Genomic DNA, 13,475 nt, shown 5'->3' on the forward strand with positions numbered 1-13,475 from the left:
TAAGTTTCAGGTTAGGGTTAGTTTTAAAATCAGATTTCAAAAATATTAACTGTAGAAATAGGCGGGGTTTAGACCTAATTATGACTTTGTGGCTGTGGTAACTAGTTACGACCATTTTCCGCCGAATGTTTTGAAAATGTATCACGTGACTTTTAGGACCCCATAGCGGGTCTTTGTTGTCATGGAAATGGTTTGGCTGGCCAACAGAAGCCTTTGTTTCTCATCAAATAACCTCCAGGAAAATACACATTTCACCATAGACAACGAATAGAATAATTCATATACTATTATAATACACATTTCAACGTGTATAGGTACAATCATTTCTGAGTAATCGGATTTAATCAACGTAATATATTATATTGTAATCAGGTATTTTTCAATATGCCTAAAACTAACAGCTGTCATATTTTCGACCACAGAACAATCAATACAGTAGCGTACTGTTGCTGTTTCGCAGCTCTAAAATGTGAGTTAAATGTGTTTAAAGACAGAAAAAGTCCAAGGCTATATTTAGCAATACCAAACGGTGTACTAAACATTTGTAATCGAGCAAAATCACACCCGAATGTATCAGAAAATGTGTGATATGATAGTATGTAGCTAACACTGACTTGCCATGCAACAATTCATTTGGAGGGCTTCTCGTCTTGTGTCTTATGCTCTAATGATTTGTGCATGAAAGAATAAGTAACTATGTCTCGAGTTACCAAGAAAGCGTCATCTGTCTGTACAGACAGCCCACTGAGCATGAGTGAAGTCTGTCGGAAGATGACACTGATGAGACAGATCCTCACCTCTTGTTTCGGACCCAATGGCAGACTGAAACAAGTCCATAACAACGTTGGTGGACACGTCCTGACCACCTCCACCTCTACATCCCTACTTCAAGCTGTTTCCTCATCGGAGCCCTTACTCAAACTTATAACTGCCTCCATCCTAAACCACCTGTCTCGGTTCAGTGACTGTGGTCTGTACACTGGCATCCTCTGTTTTTCCCTCATTGACCATGTCCAGAAGTCAGGCTTGAGACCAAGTGTTGCCATCAAAATCAACAAACAACTATTGGAGGTTTGCACCAGTTTCCTCAACCAGGAGGACTGTGGCTGTAAAGTGAATGTCGATTTCAACAGCTGCCAGAGCTTGATGACACTAGCCAGGAGTGTCATCTCTAGCAAACCTGCCTGTGTGTTGACTGAGGGCGAACAACAGCATATCAGCATGTTGGCTGTCCATGCCTTTCTACTGACTGTCCCCTGTGGTGACACCCCGGGCTCCCCAGACAGAGTCCGTCTTGGTAGGACTGTGACTGTCTCTATCGAGGGACAGTTTGTGCTAGATTCTGCAGTGTTTCCAGGTCTTCTGGTGAATGTCCCAGACATGCAGCTTCACCCCACAGACTCGGAGAGAACCAGACGGGGACCCGGTCCCTTCCGACTGGCCCTGTTCACGGTGTCTCTCTCAGGGGATCTATCTGAGTTCGGAGAGGGGTCCCTGGAGGTAATGGTATACCTTACTTTTACCACTAAATGCAATATTTTAGTAACCCCAAACATAAATCTACGGCAGGGTAGCTTAGTGGTTAGAGTGTTGGGCTAGTAACGGAAAGGTTGCATGTTCAAATCCCCGAACTGACAAGGTACAAATCTGTCGTTCTGTTCCTGAACAAGGCTGAACACTGTTCCAAGGCCGTCATTGAAAATAAGAATTTGTTCTTAACTGACTTGCCTAGTTAAATAAAGTTATATAAAATATCGTCAAGGTTTTTATTCAATAACGCATTTTAACTTGAATGTTTTCTTTGTCTGTTTGTCAATGCAATATCCATGTATTTCAAAGTCTATGACTGCCTTGTGGGTGTTATTATTAAACATTTGATCTGGAAAGGTGCACTGTGGAGCCCCTGACCCAGAAGACCTCATCCTGGATGAGTTACTGAAGCTGGGAGAGCAGGCAGTTACAGACCAGGTGGAGGTGTTTATGTGTCAGAGAGTAATACACCCTGTACTGCAGCATTACCTCTGGAGGCACGGGGTCTTGGTCGTAGAGAGACTCGGCATTGCACTCATCCAGCCCATTGTTCAAATGACAGGTAATGTAATATACTGTAGTTATCAGTAATGCTTTACCCAGCATAGATGTATCATTATTTTGTAGTAGGTAGGTGAGAATAAAATACATTTATGGGCCTACTTTCTATTTTGTTATAATACATGGGTTTTTATATATAAATATAAATCCTACTAGATTCGAGAAAGCACTGGTTTTCATATCTCCCACTGTTCCAGGTGCTCAAGCAGTGGCATTGTACCAGACCCCTATCCCTCCTGAGGCCTATGGCCAGGTGAAAGGCTGCTGTGTCAGGACCGTTGGATCCAGAAAGATGCTGCATCTCCTTCCACCTGGGGAACCAGCACCAGCTGTCTGCACTATGGTCCTCTGCCACAGGAACGACACCATGCTCAACGAACTGAAGGTAGACTAGACTGAGCCGTTTGTGTTTTATGTGTAACGGAGATAAGTAGGTGAAGTAAGCTCACTCCACAGCTAGCTTGAAATGTTGCCAATGTTGGTGCGATACAATTGGAGGGGTGCTGACCCTGGTTCAAGCACATTCAGAGTCTTGTTGAGGAAGGCAACGCTAAGGTAGTACCCTTTACATGTGCTCAATAAACTATAGGTAGACACACTGACACCCTTTACATGTGCTCAATAAACTATAGGTAGACACACTGACACCCTTTACATAGGTTCAATAAACTGTAGGTAGACACATTGACACCCTTTACATATGCTCAATAAACTATAGGTAGACACACTGACACCCTTTACATATGTTCAATAAACTGAAGGTAGACACACTAACACCCTTTACATATGTTCAATAAACTGAAGGTAGACACACTGACACCCTTTACATATGTTCAATAAACTATAGGTAGACACACTGACACCCTTTACATATGTTCAATAAACTGTAGGTAGACACACTGACACCCTTTACATAGGTTCAATAAACTGTAGGTAGACACACTGACACCCTTTACATATGCTCAATAAACTATAGGTAGACACACTGACACCCTTTACATATGTTCAATAAACTGTAGGTAGACACACTGACACCCTTTACATATGCTCAATAAACTGAAGGTAGACACACTGACACCCTTTACATATGTTCAATAAACTATAGGTAGACACACTGACACCCTTTACATATGTTCAATAAACTATAGGTAGACACACCGACACCCTTTACATATGCTCAATAAACTGTAGGTAGACACACTGACACCCTTTACATATGTTCAATAAACTGTAGGTAGACACACTGACACCCTTTACATATGTTCAATAAACTGTAGGTAGACACACCGACACCCTTTACATATGTTCAATAAACTATAGGTAGACACACCGACACCCTTTACATATGCTCAATAAACTGAAGGTAGACACACTGACACCCTTTACATATGCTCAATAAACTGAAGGTAGACACACTGACACCCTTTACATATGTTCAATAAACTGAAGGGAGACACACTGACACCCTTTACATATGCTCAAATAGTCAAATAACAACAGTCAAGCTATAACAGTCTACCTATACTCTGAATGTAATCCAAGCCTGTCTTAGAAGTGTAATCTAGTTCCTCTCATTGTTTAATATCATGTTAGAATGTTGCTAAACGTTTTTCTTGGAATGATTTTTGTGTTGATCTGTTGTTATTCTGTGTCTCTGTGGTTGTGATGTTCCAGGCTGCGTGTCAGAGGGCAGAGCATGTGTTGAGGCTGACCCTGAGAGACCCAGTAGCTCTGCTGGGAGGAGGATGCACTGAGACACACATGGCAGCCTACATCAATAACAAGGTCTGTACAGTGGTTGCTCCTTTAAAAGTTGAGTCATACTGCAGCATACGTTGTGGGCTGCTGCAGCACTCTGTGGCACGTTATTTAATTGTCTGCCATGTTTTACGTTGAGAAGCATTTGATAGTCTCCCATATTGGCATTACTAGAAAATGTAAAACCTTTTTTTGTAATAACATAGTACATGGGATTGATTTTAAGAAATTTGGCTTAATTAATTTGATTCGTTTTATGGTGTTTCTATTCCGAGAAGAACGAAACCCTCAGGGTTTCCGTTAGGATGGAATGGAAAATATTGTGCTGTACAACGTGACGGTAGGGAGTAGGATACAGAATAAGAGGACTGGAGGATTCTAAATTAATATCTGAGGAGCATAACATTTCCACACCCTAAATGTAGTGTAACCAAAACTAATTTCGCCTATGGTAGGCCTACAGTATATCTAAAAAATAAAAATAAAATAAAAATTCAATGACGTGACCCTTCGCCAACAATTACATTTAGAGGATTGGAGGATTCTAAATTAATATCTATGGGGCATTTTCCATTATGATCTGTGAGAATATCTAAGGGGCTTTTATATAATTATAAATGAATTAATAATAATAATCGCTTTGTTAAAAAGTAACAATATTTTGTAGACTATTTCGGGGGTTTTTTAAACGACAGTGAGGGATTGTAATCTGAATAAAGGCCAAAATAATATTTATAAATGCCAAAATATAGCCCTGCTAATAGCCACAATGATGCTGTACAACGTGATCGTGTGTTTGAAAGAGTATTTTCCAGTAAGCAACTATTTGTTTACCTTCTTTAGACAACTTTGTTCCAATATTTCTGTAAATCAGTGATATTTATTCCCATAGTAATTCGTTATGGATCTATAACTAAATCAACATCTGCATTTTGAAAGAGTATTTTTTATCATTATTTTATTAACGAAAGCATAAAGATTCTGATGAAGAAATATAGTACTGTACAGTATATGCTTTTACATTAGGATAATAAAGCATTTAAAGCATTTTGAAGATATAAGCCCCCTGCATTTGTTTATTAGGCTACTGTGCAGTCTGACAAGTAAACATAGCCTACAGTACATACTGTAGTAAACATGGGAAAGTGCCTAATTCCTTACGTAAGGGAGAGCAGGCCATGTCCAGATTTTCTCGGTGACCTTAAGTACCTTCAATAATTGCTGTACTAGAGAATGCGGGCACGTGGGAGACCGCGGGTTCAAATCCCCGACGGGTAGGAAGGAGTAGGCTGTCCTTGTAAATAAGAATTTGTTCTCAACTGGATGTGTTATTTCATAGTTGTGATGTCTTCACTATTATTCTGCAATGTAGAAATGTAAAAATAAAGAAAAATCCTGGAATGAGTAGTTGTGTCCAAACTGGTACTTGCTTAATTCATTTGATTCATATTATGGTGTTTCTATTCCATGAAAAACCAAAAAACCTCTGGGTTTCCGTTAGGATGGAACGATAAATATGGCGCTGTACAACGTGACGGTCGGCAGTACAGTACTGGCTATTTAACTAAAGAATCCCAATGTCGTCCGGGCAGGGCAGGCGGGAGACCGGGGTTCAATTCCCCGACGGGGAGGAAGGAGTAGGCTGTCCTTGTAAATTAGGTAGTTGTTGTGGAATTGTTAGATTACTTGTTAGATATTACTGCACTGTCAGAACTAGAAGGACACGCATTTCGCTACATTCACATTAACATCTGCTAACCATGTGTACGTGATCAATCAAATTTGATTTGATTTCTGATTTGATTAGGACTCCAGTCTACCATGACACTATACTGTACCTAACAGCCTTCGTCAGTAACAAGGTCTGTAGGACACCAGTCTACCATAACACTATACTGTACCTAACAGTCTACGTCAGTAACAAGGTCTGTAGGACACCAGTCTACCATGACACTATACTGTACCTAACAGTCTACGTCAGTAACAAGGTCTGTAGGACACCAGTCTACCATGACTCCAGTCTACCATGACACTATACTGTACCTAACAGTCTACGTCAGTAACAAGGTCTGTAGGACTCCAGTCTACCATGACACTATACTGTACCTAACAGCCTTCGTCAGTAACAAGGGCTGTAGGACTCCAGTCTACCATAACACTATACTGTACCTAACAGTCTACGTCAGTAACAAGGTCTGTAGGACACCAGTCTACCATGACACTATACTGTACCTAACAGTCTACGTCAGTAACAAGGTCTGTAGGACACCAGTCTACCATGACTCCAGTCTACCATGACACTATACTGTACCTAACAGTCTACGTCAGTAACAAGGTCTGTAGGACTCCAGTCTACCATGACACTATACTGTACCTAACAGCCTTCGTCAGTAACAAGGGCTGTAGGACTCCAGTCTACCATAACACTATACTGTACCTAACAGTCTACGTCAGTAACAAGGTCTGTAGGACACCAGTCTACCATGACACTATACTGTACCTAACAGTCTACGTCAGTAACAAGGTCTGTAGGACACCAGTCTACCATGACTCCAGTCTACCATGACACTATACTGTACCTAACAGTCTACGTCAGTAACAAGGTCTGTAGGACACCAGTCTACCATGACACTATACTGTACCTAACAGTCTACGTCAGTAACAAGGTCTGTAGGACACCAGTCTACCATGACTCCAGTCTACCATGACACTATACTGTACCTAACAGTCTACGTCAGTAACAAGGTCTGTAGGACACCAGTCTACCATAACACTATACTGTACCTAACAGTCTACGTCAGTAACAAGGTCTGTAGGACACCAGTCTACCATGACTCCAGTCTACCATGACACTATACTGTACCTAACAGCCTTTCGTCAGTAACAAGGGCTGTAGGACACCAGTCTACCATGACACTATACTGTACCTAACAGTCTACGTCAGTAACAAGGTCTGTAGGACACCAGTCTACCATGACACTATACTGTACCTAACAGCCTTTCGTCAGTAACAAGGGCTGTAGGACACCAGTCTACCATGACACTATACTGTACCTAACAGTCTCTGTAGGACACCAGTCTACCATAACACTATAATGTACCTAACAGTCTACGTCAGTAACAAGGTCTGTAGGACACCAGTCTACCATAACACTATACTGTACCTAACAGTCTACGTCAGTAACAAGGTCTGTAGGACACCAGTCTACCATGACTCCAGTCTACCATGACACTATACTGTACCTAACAGTCTACGTCAGTAACAAGGTCTGTAGGACACCAGTCTACCATGACACTATACTGTACCTAACAGCCTTCGTCAGTAACAAGGTCTGTAGGACACCAGTCTACCATGACTCCAGTCTACCATGACACTATACTGTACCTAACAGTCTACGTCAGTAACAAGGTCTGTAGGACACCAGTCTACCATGACACTATACTGTACCTAACAGTCTACGTCAGTAACAAGGTCTGTAGGACACCAGTCTACCATGACACTATACTGTACCTAACAGCCTACGTCAGTAACAAGGTCTGTAGGACACCAGTCTACCATAACACTATACTGTACCTAACAGTCTCTGTAGGACACCAGTCTACCATGACACTATACTGTACCTAACAGTCTACGTCAGTAACAAGGTCTGTAGGACACCAGTCTACCATAACACTATACTGTACCTAACAGTCTACGTCAGTAACAAGGTCTGTAGGACACCAGTCTACCATGACACTATACTGTACCTAACAGTCTCTGTAGGACACCAGTCTACCATGACACTATACTGTACCTAACAGTCTACGTCAGTAACAAGGTCTGTAGGACACCAGTCTACCATGACACTATACTGTACCTAACAGCCTTTATAAATACATTGGTGTTATTAACACGCTAAGGTCGATTTCCCCCGTGGAAATGCAATTAGCATAATAAAAGAATCCCTATAAAAAATATGTCAATTTAACTTGGAGATATCATGGGCTGCGTCTCAATCCACTACATCCTCCAATGTCGGCCGTCCTCGTCTGCGGTGGAAGGTGACAGCGGTGTTGGTCAGACCATGAGACGTCCCGAAAATCGGTCTTCTCACAAAATCGTATGTAGTGTCCGAACAGTTTGGCCTACAAACTATTATGACCCCTCTATGGAAAGATGAGACTCTCTGTAGTGTCCGAACAGTTTGGCCTACAAACTATTATGACCCCTCTATGGAAAGATGAGACTCTCTGTAGTGTCCGAACGGTTTGGCCTACAAACTATTATGACCCCTCTATGGAAAGATGAGACTCTCTGTAGTGTCCGAACGGTTTGGGCTACACACTATTATGACCCCTCTATGGAAAGATGAGACTCTCTGTAGTGTCCGAACGGTTTGGCCTACAAACTATTATGACCCCTCTATGGAAAGATGAGACTCTCTGTAGTGTCCGAACGGTTTGGCCTACAAACTATTATGACCCCTCTATGGAAAGATGAGACTCTCTGTAGTGTCCGAACAGTTTGGGCTACACACTAATATGTGTAAAGGTGGGACTCTCACGAGCACGTTTATGTCGGGTGTTTTTGTCTAGGACGCCCACAGGCCTCGTCAGAAGGTCCAGTCCATTCAGAAAGTATTCAGACCCCTTGACTTTTTTCCACATTTTGTTACGTTACAGCCTCATTCTAAAATGGATTAAATACATGTTTTTCCTCATCAATCGCAGACAATACCCCATAATGACACAATACCCCATAATGACACAATACCCCATAATGACTCAATACCCCATAATGACTCAATACCCCATAATGACACAATACCCCATAATGACACAATACCCCATAATGACTCAATACCCCATAATGACTCAATACCCCATAATGACACAATACCCCATAATGACTCAATACCCCATAATGACTCAATACCCCATAATGACACAATACCCCATAATGACACAATACCCCATAATGACTCAATACCCCATAATAACTCAATACCCCATAATGACACAATGCCCCATAATGACACAATACCCCATAACGACACAATACCCCATAATGACACAATACCCCATAATGACTCAATACCCCATAATGACACAATACCCCATAACGACACAATAACCCATAATGACTCAATACCCCATAATAACTCAATACCCCATAATGACTCAATACCCCATAATGACTCAATACCCCATAATGACAAAGAAAAACAGGTTTAAAAAAAATGTTTCCTAATCTTTCTTATATTTCTCAGGATAGACACTAAAGAACAAACTTCCTTTACATTTTTTTGGGGGGAGGGGGACTATCTGTTGTTCCATGCAGCAAGCAATACAAATATATATCCTAATCTTTAAGATATAGGACAGACACTTCAGAACCAACTTTATTTAGATTTTTTTTTGGGGGGGGGGGGACTATCTGTTGTTCCATGTAGTGAATCTGTTATTCAATGCGTTTGTATGGGCTAATAGCAGTAAGGCCAAATACAATCTTTCATCAAATAATTGTAAAAAAATATATATATAATTGTGGGATACTTCAAGGGGCTTTTAAAATTCAAAATCAACTAGCTATTTGATCCATGGTATGACCTTCTTAAAACAATTCCATATAGCTTAGTACACCCCCCCCCCCCCCCCCCCCGGCTTAGACTCTGATGGATTAAGCACTAATAACACACTAACAGTTATTACTGTTAACCAATAAGGTTTATAACATTGTTATTACATACTGCTCAATAACACTGATCCAGAAATACTCATATTTATGACTGATTTTATGTGGTCCAGAAATACTCATTTATGACTGATTTCATGTGGTCCAGAAATACTAATTTATGACTGATTTCATGTGGTCTTATGTGGCTCAATTTGTAGAGCATGGAGCTTACAACGTCAAGGGTTCGATTCCCGCTGTGGCTACCCACTGAAAAATACATTCACAAACGATTAAGTCGCTTTGGATCAAAGGGTCTGGAAAATGGCGTATATATTTATATTATTATATTATATTTGCTGATTTTAAATGATTGAATTCTAATGTTATCTAATTCCGTCACAGGGCACTACTGAAGCAGCGGAGGCAGCGGTATCCCTGGGAGTCTCCCAGTCTCAGTACCTACTGGGACTGAACGGGTTCTGCTCCTCCCTGGAGACCGTAGCCTTGGCCCTGGAGCACGATGGAGGAACCGGCCTCGTAGACCTCACCTACGCCCACCACTGGTCTGTGCCCCAAGGAGAGGCTATTCATTCGGGTACTGTGCTCCAGGGAGAGGGACTCCAGCCGGGTGATGGAGGTGAGGTTCCAGCCACCTGTGGCTGCGGCCTGGTGGAGAGGAGCGGCAGGCCTGGGCCGGAGCTGGAGTGGACCCCCCTCAACACCAGGTACCCACCATAGATCCATGAATATGTTGATGTTGGGCGTTGTATGTGATGTATGTTGTTGTTGTTGTATGTTGTTGTTGTTGTTGTTGTATGTGATGTATGTTATTGTTGTTGTATGTGATGTATGTTATTGTTGTTGTATGTGATGTATGTTGTTGTTGTTGTATGTGATGTATGTTATTGTTGTTGTATGTGATGTATGTTGTTGTTGTTGTATGTGATGTATGTTGTTGTTGTTGTATGTTGTTGTTGTTGTTGTTGTATGTGATGTATGTTGTTGTTGTTGTATGTGATGTATGTTGTTGTTGTTGTATGTGATGTATGTTGTTGTTGTTGTATGTGATGTATGTTGTTGTTGTTGTATGTGATGTATGTTGTTGTTGTTGTATGTGATGTATGTTGTTGTTGTTGTATGTGATGTATGTTGTTGTTGTTGTATGTGATGTATGTTGTTGTATGTGATGTATGTTGTTGTTGTTGTATGTGATGTATGTTGTTGTTGTTGTATGTGATGTATGTTGTTGTTGTTGTATGTTGTTGTTGTTGTTGTTGTATGTGATGTATGTTGTTGTTGTTGTATGTGATGTATGTTGTTGTTGTTGTATGTGATGTATGTTGTTGTTGTTGTATGTGATGTATGTTGTTGTTGTTGTATGTGATGTATGTTGTTGTTGTTGTATGTGATGTATGTTGTTGTTGTTGTATGTGATGTATGTTATTGTTGTTGTATGTGATGTATGTTGTTGTTGTTGTATGTGATGTATGTTGTTGTTGTTGTATGTGATGTATGTTGTTGTTGTTGTATGTGATGTATGTTGTTGTTGTTGTATGTGATGTATGTTGTTGTTGTTGTATGTGATGTATGTTGTTGTATGTGATGTATGTTTTTGTTGTTGTATGTGATGTATGTTGTTGTATGTGATGTATGTTGTTGTTGTTGTTGTATGTGATGTATCTTAGTGTATGTTGTTGTATGTGATGTATGTTGTTGTTGTATGTGATGTATCTTAGTGTATGTTGTTGTATGTGATGTATCTTAGTGTATGTTGTTGTATGTGATGTATGTTGTTGTTGTATGTGATGTATCTTAGTGTATGTTGTTGTATGTGATGTATGTTGTTGTATGTTGTATGTGATGTATGTTGTTGTTGTATGTGATGTATGTTGTTGTATGTGATGTATGTTGTTGTTGTTGTATGTGATGTGTGTTGTTGTTGTTGTATGTTGTATGTGATGTATGTTATTGTATGTGATGTATGTTGTTGTTGTTGTATGTGATGTATGTTGTTGTTGTTGTATGTGATGTATGTTGTTGTATGTGATGTATGTTGTTGTATGTGATGTATGTTGTTGTTGTTGTATGTGATGTATGTATGTTGTTGTATGTGATGTATGTTGTTGTTGTTGTATGTGATGTATGTTGTTGTATGTGATGTATGTATGTTGTTGTATGTGATGTATGTTGTTGTTGTTGTATGTGATGTATGTTGTTGTTGTTGTATGTGATGTATGTTGTTGTTGTTGTATGTGATGTATGTTGTTGTTGTTGTATGTGATGTATGTTGTTGTTGTTGTTGTTGTTGTATGTGATGTATGTTGTTGTTGTTGTTGTTGTTGTATGTGATGTATGTTGTTGTTGTTGTATGTGATGTGTGTTGTTGTATGTGTTGTATGTTGTTGTTGTTGTATGTTGTATGTGATGTATGTTGTTGTTGTTGTATGTGATGTATGTTGTTGTATGTTGTTGTTGTTGTATGTTGTTGTTGTTGTATGTGATGTATGTTGTTGTATGTTGTATGTGATGTATGTTGTTGTTGTTGTTGTATGTTGTTGTTGTTGTATGTGATGTATGTTGTTGTTGTTGTATGTGATGTATGTTGTTGTATGTGATGTATGTTGTTGTATGTTGTATGTGATGTATGTTGTTGTATGTTGTATGTGATGTATGTTGTTGTTGTTGTTGTATGTGATGTATGTTGTTGTATGTTGTATGTTGTTGTATGTGATGTATGTTGTTGTATTTTATTGTATGTAGAAGTGGATGTGTGTATGTCCTCTGAATAAACAAGCTTTACGTTCACCAGGTACCCTTTACGTCCTGCCCCTCTGGTTGTGGGTAAGGACACTACCCCTCAGCTCAGGGTGCTGGACTCCTTCACAGCCAAACTCAATGCTCTGCAGGTTGCCGTGGAAATGGCTAATGTGGTACTGGATATTAGATACGTCATCCAAGATGTCAACTGACACCAAACCTCTCAATTCAATTCAAAGGGGCTTTATTGGCATGGAATGTGTTTACATTGAAATAAACTGTAAACAAAACAATGACAATCAGCTTTTAACAGTAAACATGACACACAAAACTTTCAAGAGAATAACAACATTTAAAATATGATATTACTAGCGGTTAAAAAAATCTAGTATAACATTTCAAATGTTACATAAGCTAGGTGTTGTGACAATGTGCAAATAGTAGACTGTACGAATGACAGGGGTGGGAATGAGTAGGCAGATAGAGCTTTTATTACACTGTTGTTTCTGACCCCTTTTCTTGTGGCAGCAGGTCACACATCTTGCTACTGCGATTGCACACTGCGATATTTCGCCTAACAGATACAGGAGTTTGTTCAAAATTATATGTGTTCGAATTCTTTGTGGGTCTGTGTAATCTGAGGGAAATATGTCTCTCTAATATGGTCGTACATTTGGCAGGAGGTTAGGAAGTGCAGCTCAGTTTCCACCTCATTTTGTGGGCGGTGGGCACATATCCTGTCTTCTCTTGAGAGCCAGGTCTGCCTTTCTCTAAAGCAAGTGTAACGGTTGTTCTCCTCCTCTTCGTCCGAAGAGGAGGAGTAGGGATTGGACCAAAGCGCAGCGTTGTGATATGACATAATGAATGTTTATTAAAGTAAAGACGAAACACTTCAACAAACTACCAAAACAAATAAACGATGTAGACAGACCTGGACTTGAGAACTTACATAAACACGAAGGACGCATGAACAGGTACAGACTACACAAACGAACGAACAAACGAAACAGTCCCGTGTGGTGCACAGACACAAACACGGAAGACAACCACCCACAAACAAACAGTGTGAACAACCTACCTTAATATGGTTCTCAATCAGAGGAAACGTAAAACACCTGTCCCTGATTGAGAACCATATCAGGCTAAATGACAATGAACCTAAACATAGAAACACATAACATAGAATGCCCACCCCAACTCACGCCCTGACCAA

At 40.2% G+C, this 13,475-nt stretch overlaps 1 protein-coding gene across 1 annotated transcript; it reads left to right on the forward strand.

Annotated features, from left to right (window-relative positions):
* The first annotated feature begins 426 nt into the window (after positions 1–426).
* Positions 427–12,953, forward strand: mkks (McKusick-Kaufman syndrome). Its single transcript, XM_038984214.1, has 6 exons — positions 427–1,500; positions 1,888–2,092; positions 2,289–2,476; positions 3,766–3,876; positions 9,908–10,230; positions 12,315–12,953. The coding sequence occupies exons 1-6, from the start codon at positions 697–699 to the stop codon at positions 12,472–12,474; spliced, it is 1,791 nt and encodes a 596-aa protein (XP_038840142.1). The 5' UTR covers positions 427–696; the 3' UTR covers positions 12,475–12,953.
* Positions 12,954–13,475: the final 522 nt, after the last annotated feature.

Source organism: Salvelinus namaycush, unplaced genomic scaffold (assembly GCF_016432855.1).
Source record: "Salvelinus namaycush isolate Seneca unplaced genomic scaffold, SaNama_1.0 Scaffold222, whole genome shotgun sequence".
In the NCBI taxonomy this organism is placed as follows: Eukaryota; Metazoa; Chordata; class Actinopteri; order Salmoniformes; family Salmonidae; genus Salvelinus; species Salvelinus namaycush.